The following is a 22094-nucleotide window of genomic DNA, read 5'->3' on the forward strand; positions in this document are numbered from 1 at the left end:
CTGTCACAAATGTGCAAACCTTGTCAGCAGACCAGACATGAGCAGAGCTTCAGGCAGGTAAATCAAAATTCATGCACAGGGGAGATGTATTGCCAAGTTTCTTAAATTTCTGGGAATTCAGGTTTACGTGCCATTTGATTGAATTTCTTCTCAGTTGAGGGCCTGCACATGCAGCATTGCTACTGCTCGCAATTGCCAGCTGACACTTCTCTGGGAAGCGTATCTTGCGAGGAGATTAAAGAGAAGGCAGGAAACGAGTGTATCTTAAAAGGAAATTCCCCACATTTTTTTCCCCTCTCAGACTATAAAACAGGACAAAGATGATTTCAGGATTAAACACACATTATCACTGTGGTGTCACTTACAGACCAGGTGAAAACTGAAGTGAAACTGAGAGCACTAAAACACAAGATGGGGTTTTTCCTACAGTATTTTCATCAAATATGTAAATGTGGCAAATACGTAAAGCTAAACCTAGCAGCTTTAATTTGAAGGAGAAAAAAAAATATCCTCCCATTTCTTACTTTTTCTACACATCCTGGAGAGCCTACATCACATGGTAAAACCTAATTAACAGGTAAAGAAAACAGAACCAGTGATTCAGCCCAGGGTCAATTTTGTGCACCTTTAAAAAAATAAACATTAAATAGAAACATTTCAGAGAGCTAGCAACCCTTTAAGAGAGGCTAAATATCTTCTATTAATTTCAACATTCATGTAAGAAAGTCACTATTACTGGTATCTCTAATCTTTTTCTCTTTCTCTAGAGACTCAAAATAAATTTCAGAACTAACCAGATGGTCAGTAAGCATTAACAAATGACTTTTGATAATAAAATCTAATTAGTTCTGACCTGATCTCCATTATGTATTATCAGCTTTGGCCATCATAAGAACTTTGCAGTCCCACAACCACTACAGACAAAACTTGGACACGAAGTCTGGTGGAAACCTTCACTCCCTGGGCTCCCCATGGCCCCCTGATTTTTTGCAAGTGACTTTAAATGGGACTAAGAGACATATAAGGAAATTCGTACTCGCATTAATAGCTCGTTTGTTATGAAGTTTTCACTTCCTTTTAACATTAACACATTCTGCAGATTTGCTATTCCATGTGACAGAATTTCAGGCTTCCTGGCAGAGCACTCCAGGTGCAGAGAAGATTCCTTGCTGAAGCCACAATTTTCCCTTTATGCTTTACTACAGCCAATTCCAGCCAGAATAACATAAAGCAAAGAAACAAAACCATTGCAGAGCTGTCATTTAAAAACACAGCTTTTTAAAAGGCTTCAGGGGTATCATTTATGAAACACAAAGAGATTTCCTTCTTTAGCAGTGTTCCAACACATTACTCTTTCGTGCTTACTCCAAGACATGAATACACTTGCCTAAAATGTCAGTGAGGTATTTATACAAAGGCAACTCTTCAGAAACCTATTATTGTGAATACAAAACAGGAAGTACAGTAATTCCACCAGTATATGTTAAATAATGCTCAGTATAAACCGTGCTCTTCAATTAATAGGCAGTGTTAATCCCTCCAGGGAAAAGGGAGATGTGAAGTGTGAACTGAAAATACTGACTCATGATAAAACCTGTGAGTATTTTTCCCACAAAGTGTTTTGTTTTGTTGGCTTGTTTTCCATTAGAGGGATTTTCTCCCTCTCCCCTGCTAACAGAAGACAGGAGAAAACAGAAAACAGAATTTGCAATATAAATGGAAAAAAAAAAAAGGCAAAGTTTGAAGTTCAATGACATTGTAAAGTGAAAAACATGAAAATATAATAAAGTAAGAGTACAATAAACACATAACGATACCTCAAACCCTACAACTCCTTTCAGCTCTCATGCTTTCAGTAACTAAGCTTTGGAATAACTGTGTTACATGGAAGGTGCAGCTCTAGGAAACTGCTCCATCGACAACTTAAATACAGCTGTGCTGGTTTGCAAGTGTCAAACTATTTAGAATAGGATCTTAATTAAAAGGCTATATAATACTGAACAACCTTCAGCCACTTAGCTGATCTTCCACCAAAAAATAATTAAACTACAAGTAGAAAGTAAAAAAAAAACAAAACACTTTCCTTTTAAACATTGGCCACCATGAACTAAAGAAACGTTTGGTTTCTATTTTTAAAAAATAAACTAATTAATAAAAAACACATACTCCATAGTGAGACAGACACTTCAGGTATAAAATCTAAGCTCTTTCCCTACACATGTTGAATAAGAGACTATTTTTAAACAGACACATCTGTAGAACACTAGTGAGACAACCTAATCAGCAATTTGCGCTTTTCAAAACATCCACAGAGGCTTAAAAAAAAATAAATTCAAGAGCTTCCCAAGTCCAATGACCTGAAAACAAACAGCCTCTGCAAATCCCAGACAGAGAGAAATCAAAGCTCCTCTTCTGTAAGGTCTGACAAACCTGTATCTATTTACAGATGTGTAAGAACATCTCTTCTGACACAGCGCTGCCACTGAGTCTCTCTTCCCACTTTCTCCTACAGGCACTGGATTTGGAAATCTCTGTGCAAGCTAAGAGATGGAACTTTGGTTTGACTGCCATCTGCTGATCCCAAGTTTTGGTAAACCAAAGAGTAATTTAAAAACACGTGCACAAAACTTTCAAAATGTACAGTGTTTTTTCTTCCAGTTTTTGGTAACAAAGAAATTAGATAACTAGAGATAACAGGTATCTTTGTTTAAAGAAATACTATTAGGCCAAGTGTCCAGATATTTAGCATCCTTTAGCTAATTTCCAGATTAGCAGACACAGAAAATTCAATAATTTCATGTGCATGAGTAAAATGACTGTTGAAACAAAAGCATGTAATGCCCAGGACCACTGTAACAGTAAGAAACAGAGAATCAGGTGCAACAGCTCCTCCTTAGAGAAAAGGGAATCCCAGTTGAAGCAACAATTAAAAAACCAAAGGAAAATACAGAATAACAACAGACTACCTTTATATTCTTCCACAAGGGAGAACACCACAACAATCCATTTACCACAAAAATATTTGAAATTAGGAAAAGACTTTGTATCGTGGTACCCCAATAAAACACATGCACAAAAGAAAGCAAATTCACCTTCAGGACCCTGACATTTGTTGTTTTATTTCCTCCAAGATAGCATATACCCAGTGAAGGGCTGAATGATGTGAATACGCCAATCACCTCTTTGGAAGAGAGCACACTGTGCATGAGGACAGGACTTGAAGTGTGTTTTTTGTTTTTTTTTTAACCCAGAATGTTTTATATCAGTATAAGCCAACATTTAGACACATCGCTACTGCTCAAAGCTGAAACTGAAGCAGCAAGACTTCCTCTCATGTTCCATACAGGAACATTTCTCCTGGCAAAACCAGCTTTATCTGGTACACCTGCAAAAGATGGCTGTGCAGCCTGTACATGTGCAGGAAGTTATCAGCCCAGGGCCTCAGGACCATCTGGCTGAGAAAGCACCAGGTTCATATTCACTCTCTCCCTCATCTCTGATGAGGTGGGAAAACTCCTACATCCCACAAGCTTTTTCTCAATGTTTTTCCTTCAGCAAAGCTTTGTTCTTTCACTCCATTATTACATGAGAAAAGTAGAAAAACAAGTGATTATATTAATAATTTAGGTATACTATATAAATATGTTATATAAACAGACAATGTTGAAGGGCTTAGAATTGCCAAAACAAGCCCTGTTTATATGTATGGTGTATTTCTGCCTAATCAGATACTGACTTTAGCCACCCTTTTCTAGTTTCTGTAATTCCAATTCTGCAGACATTCAAATCCACACTGAGCTTTACAGTAAAGCATATACATAAATGATTCCAGTGTCAGAAAGAAATGCAATCCTCAGCTTACAGGAGAAGAGAACTGTTTGAGAATGAAGGAGTTCCAGGTTAAGATCTCTTGCATCAGTATTTTTATGAGAATAAGATCCACATTAATAAAATGTAAACTCATGGAAATCCTACCACAGAATAAAAACAAAAAACCAAAACAAACCAGGCTGCCATTTGAATAATGAGTTTGCATTTCTCTGTGAGCCCAAAACTTCAGGTGGCAAGCCAGGTACACAAATTCTGGAGATTCTGAATCAAACCACAACTTTTCTTCTCTTAGAACAGTACTAATTAAAATCATTTCTTTCCAAATGTCTTCACTGTCTCAGAAGGTTAATGGTTCCAATTAATATTTTTCCTTTTCTAAGAGCCCACATTATTTATGTTCTGTCACAGCATTGCTGGCAGATGACGTCAAAATATGCCTTTGTTGTGGAAATGTGTCTGCTTAAACAGTTTTTTTTATTTGTGATGTGGCATCTCCTGTAAAACATACTCTGTTTTCACATGAAAAACAAAGGCAGAACAGAGTCCTATTATCTACAAAGCCAGTAAATGTTCTTGTACAAGTCTTGCACATGATCTAGAGCCTTCAGTCATGGCTTCTTTCCTTTCCCTACTCTGTTTGCTGGAAAGTAACTCAAAAAAAAAAAAAGTAACCCAAAAAAAGAGGAAACACAAGACTTCCCCTTCAGCCATAATTCTGAAATCCCTTCACACGCAGTGGGGTCACACAGAGGGAAGACTTGAGCTCTGTGAATGTTAATCAGCAATTTCTGGAGAAACAGTGACAGAACTGCACCTAATGCCTCAATTACAGTGCCTACAGCAATTACAGCTCTTTCACTTTGTTTCCATCACTCTTGCTCACAATGCACAGAGACAGAGGTCTTCAATAAGAACGTGTCAGTCTTCTTTTGGCAGTACACTGCCATAACTGCAGCAAGGAGCACAGCCTATTTCCACGTCACTGATTCTTTGCACTCTTCCACCCCTTGACAACATTTTTTTCTGGAGAGCAGGCAGACAGTTGAAGCAACATCATAAAATCCCTCCCTGCTGATACACAGAATCAAACCATCACCAAGAGTGTTATCCTCTGAAGCCAGTCCTTCCAGGTGAAGAATAAGGTCTGCACTGCAGCTCCCCTGGGAAATGTATTGTTTCTAAGTACAGGTGGGGAAGCTCAGAGGAGCACAAGGAATAGGAATCAACAGGGAAATCTAGGATGAAGTCAAGTTACATTTCCTCACACCCACTCAAATGGAATTGTTAGTGCATGGAGACAACAGAGAAGCTGAGATATCAGATCAAACTAGTACTTAAGCACTAAAACAGGTATTTAAAGACTTGAACACACTTCAGCATTAAATGCAGGAAAGAACAGTGTTTCAATATTATATATGTAAAAAAGAGAATTTTGCAAGCTAGCAGAGGGTATTTATATTCCTTAATAAAACTAAAATAAATGGCCATTTTATAGGTGCAGGAACATGTTCCGAGGTGTGTTTGCCAATTACACACACCCCACATGCTGACTGATGAACACACACACCCTGGCGTGTGTTCTTGCTTACATAGCTCACGTGCCTCCCTGTTAAGTAATGGAATAAGAGTTGCCTTGCAAACTGGCTAACGCCGCCTCTCCTCACCCGGTGACTTCTGCAGAAAGCATTCACCACTAAGAAAAACAACTTCTGAAGCACAGCTAAGCTCTCTGCAGTCTGAAGAAAACTCACTCTTGTCTTGCAAGAACCAACACTGTGATCCCTCCATTTTCTGTGCCACTCTCAGGAGTGTTTTCCCCCAGGCCAAGCTGGCACGTCGCACTTTCCTTACAGTGCACATTGCTGCATACTGTAAAGACACAGCCCTCCTTACAGATTGTTTTTTTTCCTACCACCTAGTAAAAGCTCAAGGACTGCCTGTTTCACTGCTTTCCTCTTTATAAACAGATAGGCAGGTTTAGGCTCTCCACACAAGGTACACAGTTATACAGAGGCAAACTTCTTCTAGAATGATCATTCTCTTTAAAATTTGTTTTTAAAAATTTTTACTTTGCTTCTACTTGCTTATTTTGCACCCAAACTTGCACCAAAACCAGTGCCAGGCTTCTCGTTCTTCTCCCCTTCCTTTTCAGAACCAATAAACAACAGTGCAAAGGAATACAAATTCCCTCAAGTTTGTTATATTGTGTGATGCTTTATCTCTCATTTCTCTGTTTTCAGTAAGAGTCCAAGTGTGCTTGTCAGGATCTGTCTGTAGATAACAGCATGTACTGGCAGGAGAGAGGCCTTTCCTGTTACCTCTCTATTGCGACACAATACAGACCCCTTCATCTCCATCTATTTTTCCCTGTATAAAATTTACACCTCCTTTATGAGGTTTAATACCAGAGAAATTACATCATATAGGAGCCATAATTTCTAATGGTAGAGTTATTCAAAGAAACAGGGATGAAGACTGATGGTAAAGAACTGTCCAAGACTCTCAGAAGACAGCAATTGGATAACGTTCAATGTAAGTAAAGGCAAAGCACCAAACATGGGAAATTCAATATTCTCTTCATAAATAAACAGATGTGCCATGAGATGAATCATTACCACTTCTCATCTTAATAGGCAGTGATGAAAACTCTAGCTTGGTTCTTGGCAGCAGTCAAAAAAGCAATTCTGGCATTAAAAATTCATATACCCTGCTAATAAAAGGGTAAAGATCAGACCAGAAAACATCACTGTGCACCACACAAACGCATACTGCACCTTGGTCCCCTTCTCTCCAAAAGGATGTAACAGATGTGGAAGAGGTTCAGAGGAGGGTAGCAAGGACGATCAAAGGCATAAACCAATTCTGTTTAGGAATACCTGACTCTCCTTTCATTGTGCACAGAACAATATCACATGATCAAAACTCCCCCAAAAAAGGGCAGTTCCCAAAATTATCTTTTCCAGTGCCTGACTAGGAACAGTACTTCAAGAAGATGCTGCAGACAGCAATCAAAGTATTGCTTTAAAGTGTGTGCAAAGCACATATACCTGTTTTATGCTTCTCTGTAGGACAAAATTTCATTTGCCATGGAGGGAATATACTTAACATTCAGACAAAAGAAGAAGTGACTACAGACTCTTTAATTGAATTCCTCAGCTAGGTAAGAATATGTAACATATAATCCCCAAAAGAAGCAGTCACTTCAGATTTCCAGAACTGCTGAGTCCCGCCTGGCACCACTCAATCAAAATACCCATTAAACTTTCAGACCCTTTGCTCTCAATCACCTTGTCATTTACATGTTTTTCTAGGTTATCCCAAGAAATATCACAAATTGTCCTGAGTCTGAGCTCTTACAGTTGCCCATACATTGAACCATACACAGACTAAAACACACCCAAAATTTTGTTGTTATGCATATCCAATCCAACCGTGAGGTATCCAGTGTTCTAGCAGACATTCACCAAGTTTGCACTGTTTACAGGAGATGCTAACATCTCACATGGACATAGAGAGCCCTAGCTTTGCACTTCAGTGCACATCAATCCTTCCACACACCTTATGAAATTATACATTATTAATCAGTCACCTCCAGATTGCATCCTTTCCTCCTGTGCTACATTATTACACTACCACATTCAGCTTTATGTGAAGAATTTAACTAAGATCTTAGAGAAAGAACTGTCTTTCCTGAACAAACCTATTGTCTTTCAGTGTTATATATACTGCACAGGAATGGTATTTTCATTCATCCCTGAAAGTACGTGCAGCACATGTGCAAGACATCCAGCTCTCATCACAGATTGAGCAAATAGAATTTAAAGCTGGATCTCCTCTAACACAATAAAAGTTTTCTAAAAATCAGCTATTGGAAATTCTGATTGTCATCTCCCATTTTTCCTTCTCCCTACAGAAATTTCACAAAGAAATGGTTCTAACGAACTGAAAGGAATAATGATGGCATCTAATATCTGTAAAGAGCATTAAATAAAAAATTACTAAAATCCTTACTGAGAAACAAGTGCACAGCACCTAATCCCTAAACTCAGCTGTTCTTTAGAGTCTTTTACTGTAAAGAGCTTGACTGTATTTCAGCTTGCTGATTATAAAGCTCTGAGGTTCAGAGGTTGCGTAAACCTAAAATGAGAAAAGTTCACAATCTTTAAGTGTGCAACCAAATAGTGGCACTGTGTGCCAGCCACCTCATCCTCCCAAGCTGCCCTTGATTCTGACTGACACCAAACCAGTAACCTGTACCAAGCCGGGCCTTCCATTTCACCACGACTTCTCTTTTTACTGGAACAGATCCCTACCCTATTAGGGGAGAGATAACTATCAACAGTTAATATAGAAGTCACTCAACATTTTATATTATAAAATAATCTATTTAGTAGCTTATGCTATTCCAAGCTTTGACCTTCTTGTCCTTTCCAAGCTGGCTGGCTGCCTTAGACTGATTTGTTTTGTAATGCTCCAGTCAAAACATTTCAGCTGTTGCATGAGAAGGAGACCAGGAGAAATGTCACTTTATTTACAGTTCTTAAAAATTAATAAAAATAAAACTCTTTCACCCTAACCTTTGGAGAGAGGTCTTGAGACCTGACCACGTTACAGAGGACTTGAGACATCTCAATTTGAAAAGGCTTTGTGAGGCTTCTTGACATTTTGTAGATACCTTTTCCAAATTCTGTCCACTCAAAGAATGATCCTACTAAGGCTCAAGGAGTCTGCAGCCCATGCTGGATTTAGGCTCCCAAAACAGCAGGGAAGCAACTTCTCCCCTTATATTGGAGTTGTCTGAATACAGCCAAGCAAAAGGAGAAAGACACCAGAACTAAATAACTGATATGAAAAGAGAACACATTGAAAGCCAAGAGTCTGGACACTGGGGCAAAAGCACTCTTTTGTTTTGAGAAAATATCCTGGGTAACAGGCAGAAGTCCCGTTCTTGTACAGTAGACCCCACAAAAAAACCCAGCAAAGCATTAAGCAAAGGAGCTTAATGTTGTCAATTTATCACCTATTTCAACTAAACTAGTTTTTTTGTGGCAGACCCAGAGGGTCCTGTACTGCTGATAACCACAAAGATCTCAGTATGACACAAAACAATGAAACCTGATAATTCTCCCCCAGAAACTAGTGATGGTTCATCTGATTTTAAACACTGTTAATCAGAGCTCTCAAAAGCAAGGAAATGTGAGTATTAAGGTAATTAAAGTAGAGGCAATCATAATGACTTGCAAAAATAATTTTCTAAATGAATGCAATTTAATTAATTGTGCACAATGCACACATCTTTAATTAATGTAAATAGAGACTGCATTATGATGCACACACAGAGGATGAATGAATGAAGATTGTAGCCAGTTCTTAACTCATGAGTGCTTGACAAACACAACATCCTCTATAATGCTATTTTAATATAGCATACACAAAAAGCTGGACAAACACTATGCATTTTGCATCCACAAAGAGGAAAGCTGGGCAGAAGACCAAGTGCACAGCAAGCTCTAAATGTGTCTGTGGCTACAGCCCAAATACCCTAACTGCAGCACTTCCTCGAGCCTCTGCAGCTCTCAGAATTACACTTACATCCCTCCCAGCGTCACTCCTGTAAATATTTAAAAACCAAGGCTGTTGGCAATATCTCTCCTTTAACTGTTATCACCACCCTAATGAAGCTAATTAAATATAACCAAGACTCATGCCATCCAGCACACTGACTATGGAATATAGTGCCATAGTGCCTTGCTGTACATTGCTTCTCTGCCTACTCTGTGCTTTGCTGTACAGGTACATTACACTTAGTCATAAAAATCAGTGTTACTTCTCTAGATAAAGTTTTTCTGCTTTGTCACTAAACCTACATGAAGAATAGACTTGACCTAACCCAACACTGAGGAATTTACACCCAGTCTGTGCATACTGCCTACATGCCCTTCATTTTTAGCAGCATTATTCATTTTAACCCCAGAGGTTCCCATGTTATCTTAGAAATACAGCATAATTTCCATGTCACTGGTAAAAAAACCCCCCACACAAAAGTAACAAAGCAAAAAACCACAACCCTCCAAAACCACACCTGCTATCACAGTTGCAGACTCATTGAACCAGGATGGCATTTAAACAACAGACATGAATCTGAGAGCCTTTCCAAGTTCCCACTGTGTCCAGAGGCTGGCTAGCATCCTGTGTACCTTAGCTGGACTCTCTGACCTCCAGGCAGGAGGTCTGAGTAAGTACAAACATTGGCCCGTGGCCTTCACCTTTCCCTCTCTGGAATTAAATGAATAGACATTGATGCCTTGAAGTAAATTTTCTGGCATGTGCTGCAGGGAAGTTTATAAAAGTATAAGTGATGCTAAAACACACGACTGAGCCAATGCAAGAAATGCTTTCCACTATAAGCAATAAGAGAAGGGTGTATTGACTTTTCTGTTCTATTTGAAGTGAAACTACTATATTTTTACATATATTGTTTAAATGTATGTTTTCACAGACAAAATAAAGCCAACTTGTCCTGGCCCTATAGTATATCTGCTAAAAGAGAAAATATGCAGACCAACAAGTTTTCCCTCCAACCTTTCTTTTCAGGCAAGTAATAAATCTTGAGTGAAAAAGTCACTGTGCTCTTCAGCTGTCACCACTAAGATTTTGTTTTTAAAACCATAGCAGCCTTAAGGCTGATTTACAACTCAGCCCTCCACACTCTGACAATTGAATAGTTGAAAACAAAAATCACTTTTGCACACCTGGAAATATTTTATTTGCTGTGCTCATGAGAAAACAAAGTTTTCATCTGTGAGGAAGGAGGCGGGGGGAGAAGGGAAGGGAGACAGGGAGATTCAGGTGAATCTTAAAACCTAGTTCTTGACTTAAAGAGATACAAATACATACATATATATATATATATATATATATTTATATTTATATGTATGTATGAACCCCAAAATTACCTCTGCATAGAAAGAGTGGTCTTTAGAAGAGGACAGAGAAAGAGGATCTTTAGAAACCACGGATTCTCTATGTAATGCAGCCTCAAAGTCTGGAGGTCTCAGCCCCTTGAAAGTCTCAGCCAGTAAACAACACTGCTGCTCAACTGCATTGATTCAGCCATTTCAGTTTGGCAGGTGAAAAGAACATGTGAAAATCTCTCAATAATTTCATTTTACTCTTTTGCTCCTTTTTTAAAAATAAAGGTAAAAAGCTTCTAATCACCCTAAAGTGTAAAGATCTGATGTTAATAAAGGCAAAGTTGAACCTCTAAAAAACTTCCCAGAGCACCTCTTTGTCCCAGTCAGAGTTGCAAGTTCATGAAAATTAAGAGGAAAAACTCAAACACATACCAGAGAAAACCAATTGATGGAAACTGTGATGGTGCCAAAATTGTGAAAGTATTTTAGAATATCAGATCCTCTTTTCAATGTCATGTAGTTTGATATCATTTTTCCCTAAAGCTTCATTTTCTGAAAATTTATTATATGCTCCAGAACAATCTTGTCTTCAAAAGAAATCCCACATCTTCTGTTATTTCAAAGAGTCATACTTGCACCTGGACAAGATGATGTAAATGCTCTAGGTGTCGGCTGACTGAAAAGGGGACCCACAAAATCTCACTCACTGTTTTTAATCCCAGGGTTTTACAAGAATATGAGGAGTGTCCTTTGACAAGCAGAGAGACATTTCAGCATTTAAAGTAAAAAAATAATAATTAATGGTTCAGCAGTGTGGAGAGATGTGGTGATTGCATTCCCATACTTCAATCCCTACTCTGAAATACTGCATCACAAGAATATAAGAGGTGGCAAAGTTAAATGTTCCTGCGCCATTTCCTTCTAAAAAGCATCCAGTCTTGGGCCCCTTGTCCTCCAAATCTGAATGAAATCTGCACTGCTGAGAAATGGCAGCAAGAGAATTAACCCCCTTTCCTTACCCTGCTCATTCCCTACCACTGCAAGACACGTGATGGATTATGTGCCTTCTAACTCTACAGTCCTATACAACATTTGGGAAAACTGAAATCCTACCACGTCAGAGCTGTAACAGAGGAATAACCTTTAGTGAGATGTATCTGGGCAAAACAGCAATCACAAACAGGCAAATATGTAAACAGGAGAAAATACAACGAGGTACTGAAGTAAGATTGTGCCACTGCATCACCTGCTTTGTAACGGCACATGCACATTTCCAGACAATAACGAATAAATGTGCAAGATACTTTCCTGTTCCTTTTAACCTGTAAAACTGCAAACTTAAATATTTGAATTTCTTCCATGAGCATTCAGAATAGTGAACTTTGATGTTTTTAAAGAGGAAAGATTATTCACTTTTGCTGCAGGCAAGAAATTATAATTTCTTTACTGATTCTGCCAAATGGTTCTATCACGCATTTTTTATCATCATCAAAACAAGCCACTTTAAATTAAGATTGTCCCATAACTACATAGTAATCAACATTTTGAGGGGCAGATCAATTTGATAAACCTCTGCTTGATTTCTCTGCCCAGAAGACTCCTTCAAATCCAACCGAAGCATGGGGGAAGGGAGTTTTATTCCCTTTCCTCATGCTTGGCAGTTGCTAGGAAAAATATCAGCTGCAGTTCTGTTTTATTTTGTTCATGCAACCAGAACAGAAAACTCAGTGTTGTTCACATGACTCTTGAACAAAATAAGCTAATTTCAAAGCCAGTGGTTAATAGAATGAAGTCAACAAATCTTACATAAGGAGCAGCAAAACTTGCAGGTGATGGAAGAGGAAAAAAGTAAGGAGGAAGGCCAGGGAGCGGGAAGTTTTTTAAAAGCAAAATAAACATGCAAAAGGAGGCAGGAAAAATCCCCTGTACCAGCACAATATGCAAAATACATGTTTTTATAGCAACAAGCAGGATGGTTGGAAATGGGGAGCCGAGCACTGCCCTCCTGCGCTAGCAAAGCATTTGCAAAGGTTCAGCTCTTCAGTATGCTGGTACCAGGACAGCTTCCAGTTTAAACTACACTGAAGCCCATGAATGCAGACAAAATCCAGACCATCATCAATCTGGAGACAATGGGCAATGCTGACAGCACAGCCTCCCATTAATCTTCATTTGTCCTATCACATCCTGTCATTCTTATGCAAATAGCATATTTGAGGATACTCTTTTCTGCACCCCAAGATAAGGAGAAGTGAAGCTGTCAGGAGCACCAGGATGTCACCCTGTACCACGGGCCATCCCTTCACTCAGCGCCTCACCTCGTGTTTTACATCACAGCTGAAGTGTTTGACATTCAAATTTGTCCCAGCGGGAGGGAAAACCATCCGAGGCAGCAACGTGCATAGTGCTTCCTGTGCTAAAACATTCACCGAGGTCCCTGGGGATCTGACAGTCTCCCTTTTTTCACAATGTACTCTTGCTAAGGGAGTTTGAAATGCTGCTTAAGAAGGGGAATAAAGATATCTGCATGGTTAGGTAATGATACCAATTCACCCTTCTTACACCAGAAGTAAGCCTAGCACTAAAAGACCAGGAAAACAGGTTCCACTGAGAAAAGGAAAAACAGGGCACACAAATCCTGATGAGTTGGTATAGGTTTTCGGCCATGGAAAGCTGTCACACCACACCTGAGAACTTGTTCACATGTATGTCTAGACAAAACATTTCACTTCAAGCTGAGCAATTTATACACAGGGTTCAAAAATTTTATGTGGGGATGAGTGATCTCTCATTAGGACAAGGGATGCATAGGAAAATACAAACAGGCTTTGAATCATAAGCAGCTCTGTAAAGTTACTGCCACATATTTTAGGCATGAAAAAATCACTCCTGAGTGGGTAAGTCACCAAAACCAAAAGGCAGTTTTTCCAGTTATTGCTCATCAATTCTGCTTATAGAATGAAGAAGAAAAGGAAAGATTTTACTATTGTTACTGACTCAGAGTGTTTTGTTTCTGTATCACTTTCAAAGAATGTTCAGAACATCTTGTTCCAGAATATTTTCCTTCCAAGAGAAATCACTTTCTGTACCATACATGGCTGAAAACAGTACGTGCTGGGTTTGTATTCTTACAGAAAATAGAAACTATTCCAAAGTCTCCCCAGTATCACATGAATGAGATGCAAAGCAGCTGAGACACAAACATGAGCCACAACTTTAAGATGCAGTATTATTTCAATACAATCATGATATCTTAGAGAAACATGTTATTAATAGGCACCCATGACAAGCCCAAACAAGTTTCCCATTACACATAACTTTATACAAAGTCTGACTCAAATCTATTCACTCTCCTAAAGCAATGTACTGTAGTGTTTGCAGGGATAATGAAGTCTGCACTAGGCTCTGGGGAATACCCTTATATTTGATATCCCCACGTGCTGTTTGCAAATTACAAGAGATTAATCATCACATCATTGTCAGTTAAGCAGGAGCCACATAAATTAAAATGCTGGATGGATTGTTACCAATTTTGGAGGCATAGAAACCTTAGAAAACACACATTCCTCAAGCATTTCTTGATTTGAAAACAGAAGAATAGCCACAAAAAAGCATTGCAGATGTTTTCCCAGTCATTGGAAGTAGAGAACAAAAACTGCATTGCACTTTAATACCATATCTAAAAGTCATACCCTCAAAAATTACTGTATAGTCACCATACGTACCTATGAAAACAGGACATTCACTTATTGTCATACATAACTATTTCCATATAAAGTATTAATTTAACAAATTCTTACCTTCTCAAAGGGATCAGCAATTATAGAGTAAACTAAAACCCCTACTGAAAGATTTCCTGTTAGTGAAGTACAAATGCTTTCTGGTATCTTCTTTCTTCCAGGGAAGAGAAAAAGTACAACTCATGCACCGTAAATATTGCATGGACCCAGGAGAAGACAGTGGCCTGGTACAGCCCGTCTGGTCTAGATAACAAAACTGTGTTGTTCATTCTTAAAAGTTCACAATTCCCATGAAATTTATATCCACAGAATACATTACATTTTAATGCATCATATCAAAATGAAAATTTTCATTCCAAGGCTAAAAGGTGTGGATTTGCATCTGGAATGATACAGGTACAGTACATAGTAACTTGGGTTCTATCCTAAAGTCCTCTTGACTCATGTAATTCTGTTCCAATATTGCCAGTATTTCAAATAAAAGCTAATATTTGAGAAACCAGTGTTCACCACGTGCCCAGGAGAAATCCAGCAAAAGGCAGAATGACACAGGACTCAACTTCCCGGCGCTGATGGAGACAACACAGTGAAATGTTGAACTGACACCACGCTGTTCAACAATCAGAATGTTTTCAAATTCAGTTTAGTATTACTCCAAAGAACAGTTACCAAAAAACACTCCAAATCTGTCGCAGCACACCTCACAGTTGAGACAGCCACAATACAACACAGAGTGTCACCATACAATATCAGAAGGCTTCAAGCATCTGCCCTTCTTGTTCTTTTGCCCACCCACTTATATTCTTCATCTTGCATGCTTTACACCTGTGTGCCCTCTGCTCCCTTTGGTGGTTGGTCAGTGCACCTGAGCACTCCATGGCTCATTGCTGTCAATGCTGCTCACCTGCTGCTCACAGCTGTGCCCATTGGGGATGAGGCTGGGCCACAGCCCCACTCCCAATCACCACCAACTGCGTGCCTACACAAATCAATTTGACAAAAGTGCAATCTTGAAAGTTTCAATCTTGCACAAGCACACTTTTCACTGATGAGTTTTTATTGCCTTTTATTGAAAACTCTTTGCTAGCTCTGCTTTGACATGGCAGGCTCACAGATAAATGCACAAGTAAGCTCTGAGGAAGCCTTTGTCAGGTCTCCATCAGCTGTGTGGCTTCCTTCAGTTCAGAAGGGAAGAGGCTGTGTTCTGGAGCCAAAATGCAAGGTTTTTTTCTCAAGACTTCATGTGCATACAAACCATACTTTAAACATACACATTTCATATGTATTTTATGCCTGAATGTTCCAAGAAAAACAGAAAAGACTATTCCAAAAACAGCTTAGAATGTGAGAATTATTTAAGAAACTTGTAAGAAACTCTAAAAAGATAATAAAAACTTATTGAATTAACGTGTCATCAAATTCAATTATGTTGTGAAGGCAAAAAGCAGTAGAATAAAGAATCTTACAAACACTACAAATCATATCTTAAAGGAAATCACTTCAGACTGATCCATCTAATGCACTTAGCTGTGAGAAGACACTGCAGTGGTAAACTGTTTTAAAGTGGGTTTTCTAGAGGGCTGCTGGGTTGGGTTTGTGCTTGGACGTTTTCTGCAGTAAGTGTTACAACCCTCCAGATTTTATGAACTTGAAATCTTCTTGTCACACCAGGAGAGCTGCTGTGGGATTTGAGGAGAAATTTCCCTGTTTACAGTTGGTAACTGAATTGCTGAGACACTTAATCCATGAAAGGAAGTAACTAATCAAACCAACAAACTCCAGCAAACTCCTGCATAAACAAACAAAACAGAAGCAAAAACCACAGCAGCAGTTTGACAGAAATGTTGCTGCACTAGTTCAATGAGTTTGGCTTAAGGAAAATTTCTTCTAGGAAACAGATATTTAAGGCTACCATAGAACATTTTTTTTCTGTTAAAAATTCTGTAGAGAAGGGAAAAAAATCGGGGGACATGAACCATTCCTCTGCCTTGTCTTCATTTCCGAACTTCTACTCTTCATCATTAAGTTGATCAGACAACAGTTTGGAGAGTAAGAGGATGGAATTATACCAAACTCTGGTCTTTTCAAGAGGAACAGGATATAAACAGTGCATCTATTTGTACCTTGTCTATCATGTCTGGTCTGTTTGTAGCTGCCAGAATCGTCACGTCCTTCAGCTGTTCTATCCCATCCATTTCCGTCAGCAACTGAGCCAAGACACGGTCTGCCACATTCCCAGCACCTGAAGAGCTGATTTACAGAAAAAAAAATAAAAAGTCACAGCATTATCTTTGCCTTCCTAGAAATAGGAGAAAGGAAAAGATACATTATTCTTTCCAATTCGCTGGGATTCACCTTTTTGCCTTAATTCTTCATAATATTTATTTTTGCCTACAACCTCTGAAGCAGCATCAGTGACATGAAGTGAGTAAAACCAAATCAGAGAATTTGAGTTCCACAGGTTTTCTTGCTATTCAGCAAAGCAACCGGGATTTGGGGTTTTTTTACTTATTGCCCTGCTATGGAGGTTGTAAAGAACTTAGCACAATGTGGATATCTGGAATAAACATTTTAAAGAAACTGAATTCAAGCTGCTTCTTTACTCGTCAGACAAACTTTCATTTTTAGCACCATCCAAGTGAGCGCTTACACCACCCTATGCAGTATAAAAAATTAGGCAGTTATGTGTTTTGCAGAGTTGCTCTGCATTTTTATATTCTCTCCATCACGTGAGAATAAATTGAGTGTTGACCAACTGCCTCATAATTGCATTGTCAGTCCTTTAAGTCAGTTTGTTTTCCAGATACCAGGGAAAAAACTCAACTGAAAAAAACCTGAAAACTCCAGTTTTAAAATCACCAATATGCGAAAAACCCAAGCAGACAAGCATAAAGTATTCCCTCTGCTGAGAAGAGGCAGGGAAACTGAAGAAGGCTAGGGACAGCAGCTGGAGATTGTACCAAAAATGTGAGTTTTATCCTCCTTTTCCAGAAACTGGGAATCCTTCTCTTGGCACACACCAAAACCTCAGTGTTTTCCACACAACCTTCCCTTGTGGATGGCAGGCATACACCTCCATCATCTTTCAGCAATGGGACTGATCTTCCAGGGCTATTCCCTCCTCTGCTGCACAGGGGAAGGTTTTACTTCTCTATCCTTAAATAGGCTCTTTTCAATACAATTTGAAAAAATGAATCTCTCCAGTTCTTCTGGATCCCTATAAACTAAGAAGCAAAAAGAAGTCTGATACTTAAAACAAGACCAGGATTGAGATAATTTTTTAATCTCAAATTTTTTGAAACTCCTTCTCCAAAAGTTCTGTTTAAGGCTAATGCACCTACACACACAGAAGTGCCATACGATCATCCATGTTTTCATTTTCCAAAAAATAAAAATATTCAATATACTAAAATGTAAGCGCTGCAATTATTTCCATCAGACAGAGAGTGCACAAATACAGTTGTACAGTTATTATACAAATATATTGCTCCAGCACTGCCACCCATCACCAGCCTGCCTGCGACCACAGTGATGTCCCAGAGGCAAAGCAACCGTAATGGCTCCATCACTGTTGTACAGCTCCAAATAAATCCCCTAACTTTCCTATCCTACAACTGGTTCTGCAATTTTCCAGAGCAAAACAGCGAACTTATCACACCCAGTCTGCAAAACATCTTAAAGGAGCTATAATAAATGTTGGCTAAGAGAGTAAAATATTTAGGTTGCTAAGAAATATTAGAGAAGGGACTTGGGTTACCTGGTTGTCAGATTCTGGAGTTTCTGCAGCCACACTGGAAATCCCCAAGCCATATTTGAGTATTTCTAATGTACCCATGAGTCAGAGTCCCACTGACTTATAGAGGGCCGAGTGTGATAAAACACTTCAGGTGTTGGACATGGATAGCAAATGGTTTTGGAAAGACACACAGCTTAAAGGAAATTAAAATCAACTTTGTAACATTAGCTAATCTCAGTAGGGATCCAGGCCTCCCATCTTGCGCGAGTTTTAATTTTACTCCACTTTATACCTAATAGACTGAGCAAAAGAAAATGCTAAGCAAAGGTAAAAATAATTGTAAAACTTGGGCAAAAATGTTAATGTTATTTGAGATGATCTGAAGCTAGAAGACTTTGGAGGAGATGCTAAACTTTTCTCTATTTCCTTAAAAAATAAAAAAAAAAATCATTTTAGAGAGAGGTGGCTAGAACAGATATTACATCTTTCCCCAATATAAACATTCCCCTTACAAGCTTCTGACTACAAAAAACAAAAAAACACGAAAACAAAACAAACAAAAAAAAAAACCCACAACACATTAAAGAAGTGTTTATTCTAAGGAAAATCCCCACAGGGAAATGCACTTTGCAAAGACTTCCATAAAATTAGGGCATCATCAGAAAACTGCAGTTAGGCAATCACTCATGGTATAATACAGCTCAAACAATAGCAAGGCTTCTAGGACATTATTAGGGGCTTTATTATCTCTTAAAGTGAATTAAACAATTTTAAGTCCATGCATGCAAAAAATATCAATAACAAAATCAGCATCAAGTGAAGGAGTGCCCGGTTCCTATGACACCACGGATTTCTGATGTCAGTGCTTTTATTTACATAGTTCACTAAGCTATCACACCATTTTAGCACGGCCTACAATAAATTAGCTTTTGGCTGAACAGGACACCCTATAAAAATCCCAGGCAGGCACAGGCAGAGATCTCTTCCCCAGCTGCTGGGAGCTGCCTCAGAGCCACGGTGAGCTCTGAGAGCTCCGCTGCTGCCCGAGCCGTTAATTCCGGGGGTGACACACAAGGATGCGATTTTCCATTTTCCCATGCTTTCCCAGCAAGGCTTCCAAATTAACACAGGCAACGTTCATTAAGGCTGCCTGGAGTTTTGACGCAAACAGCAGCCAGAGAAACAAACCACGATTAACCCTCCAGTCCCACGGAGGCACTGCCAAAAGCAACTTCCAGCCAAGGGGCTGCCTTGCCCCCCCCCCCCCCCGCCTCCACCTGACCCGCACACGTTGATGTCATCCTCACAAGTGCCTGGAAATGGTCCTCCAAAGGCACGTCCTGGTACAAACTAATTTCCTGTCAACACGCTGCCTGCAAATCCAGGCAGCCAGAGCTAAGCCCCTCACATAATCCACGCAGGGCCATGTGTGTGCACGGCTGTGTGCACCAGGAGCCGTGCCCCAACCAGAAATACCTCTGAAATAAAAAAATGTGTGAGCAAAGAGGAGCCTGCCTGAGAGTTTCAGGCAACTGCTGGTGCTGCCCTAATGAAATACATTAGGCTATGTGTTGTTTTAATTTTTTGCCAACTGCACTTTATTTACAATCTTCAATGAAGTTTTTAAAGGTAGAGAAGGTCATTACAGTAATTAAAGACAGAAATCCTCCTCTACGTGGTATTCCAGCTAATCCTGCAAGTGTCCTACCAGTCTCAGACAAAGCACATGTGCACTCCTGCACATGCACTCAGCTCAACCACCAGAGAAGATTCCTGAAGCCTGTCAGGTAAGACTATCCACACTGAATATGAAAGACAAACTTGGTCTTGGTATTTTACTTTGGCTAAAGGGATTCCCAATACACATTTTGGCAGAATAAACCATGTATTCTACAGTTTACCAAAGACTGACAATTAATCTGAATTAATTCTGCCTTTGTCCTGATGGATCATGAGCACCAGCTCCAAAATCAATATAGCAGGAGAGGGCTTTCCACAGCTCTTATTTCTATCTCCTCTGGCTATATCCAATGACCATTCAAGCCAGCTGGATTCATGTATCAGTGGGCACTGAAATTTCCCACTGGACACCTTAAACCACTCTCATACTTCTTCCAGGGGATATAAAAGCAACCACAGCCTGATCCTATCCCTGCACCAAGGAGTACATACAGTTCACTAGCTTACACAGATCTTCAAGCCAAGAAGATTTTGTTTCCAGACATAACCAGATGTATGAAATCACATTTAAACCTGTTACCCTTCCTACTATAGGCATTTTTGGACAGCAACTTCTTGTTTTCTACATTTTTACTTATTTAATTTCCTTTCCTTCCCCCCCCCCCCCACCCTTTTTCTAACAGATTTTTTAATATTTGAAAACTAAAAACAGTCTGAGAATGCAGCCACTGTGGTTTCACCCCACAATGAAATTTGGTAAGCGTCACCACTGCAAACTAAAGCAAACATACATTTGCATCATCTGACCATCTAGAGCACCTCTGAAAAAATACTCATTTCAGTGACTTTCCAACACCAGATGTCATTTTCACTGGAAAATGTATTTAAGTCTCCACCATCACTTAAATCTCATAAAGGAGAACCAGTGACTCTCTCACTATTGACTTTAATGGCACTGAAGCCTGTTGGAACATCTTAGCTTCAGAATCAGGACCTTAACTTAATTACACTGCTGAACTGTAGCTGTAGAAATGCAGGAAATCTTCACACAGAAACATTTTGAAAGCTGTTAACATCACAGCAACTGTGGTGCTGCAAAAGCCGGAGGAAGTCTGAGAGGACCCCCCTCCTGCACAGCTGACCCTACCTCAGGCAGAGCTGTTCGGTCAGAGACTGACCTCAGGAGAAGTATCCAGGATAAATTACTGCAGATGAATTAATTCCCACATAGCTGAAATCTATAATGCAGGTTTTGTTGCAAGAGAGTCGAATCCACCCTCTCTTTCAAAACATCCCATCAGGCAAGATTTACACATGGATAAAACCTGGCTTTATTATTTCCCCCCCCCAGACAAAAGAGTCACAATCATAATAAAAATTTATAGGTTTTAAAAATACTTGTGGACGCAGTATTATCTCAAATAAGTCTTTCACTGAAACCTCTGGAAATAATTTCATATCAAAGCAAATGTAAAACTCATTGACATGACAAAATGCTTGGTATCAAAAAAATCTGAACAAGTTGAAATAGACCCTCCTGGCAGGACTCTCCACCTCTCTGTGAACTACAGAGGTAAAAGGTTCCTGAAATACAGAAGCGCCCTGCCAGCAGACTCCCACGCGAGAGCCGCCTCGCTCGCACAGCCTGAAGGATTTTTATTGAGTCTGACATTTGTGTGGGGGCTGCGCAGGGGGAACCTGTCAGCAAGGAGCACCTGCCAAGCCCGGCTTTTCCATCCGGCTGCTGCGACCGTAATTAACTGCCACACGCTTTTACTGCTCTCCCTCACCAACTCGGGTGAAACACGCCTTTGGCAGGTTAAGGTTTTTCCACAGCACTTGAAAAATAAAAAATTATCGACTCCAATAGCATTACCAGAAAGACAATAACTGCAGGATGATCCCTGATTTCAAATTTTGTGCAAAAATTCCATCACTGGGGCGTTTTGTCCAGCAGAATGGACACTGCCATGCCAGTCAGGAAAAGCAGGCTTGTCCAATATGAAAAAAAATACTGGGTCAAACTTACTTCTATGAATGTTATATAATGTGAATGGTACAACTTCCACAATCATTATCCAGACCACTACAGATACTACAGGCTTGGATGTTGTTAAAAAGCCCAAGAACAACATACAGCATACAAATCTTTAATGTTATCACCTAAAGTTTCACTATTCACTGAAAAAAAAA

The 22094-nt window shown here is 39.4% G+C and overlaps 1 protein-coding gene across 2 annotated transcripts in view; it reads right to left on the bottom strand.

The window, feature by feature from the left end:
* Positions 1–22094, bottom strand: part of SPATA5 (spermatogenesis associated 5) — a 161909-nt gene that overhangs the window by 96453 nt on the left and 43362 nt on the right. For both annotated transcript variants that reach the window (XM_038136214.1, XM_038136215.1), the window contains one exon: positions 16609–16735. In XM_038136214.1, coding sequence (XP_037992142.1) covers positions 16609–16735 — 127 coding nt within the window. The remainder of the gene's footprint in view (positions 1–16608; positions 16736–22094) is intronic.

Source organism: Motacilla alba, chromosome 4, assembly GCF_015832195.1.
Source record: "Motacilla alba alba isolate MOTALB_02 chromosome 4, Motacilla_alba_V1.0_pri, whole genome shotgun sequence".
NCBI lineage: Eukaryota > Metazoa > Chordata > Aves > Passeriformes > Motacillidae > Motacilla > Motacilla alba.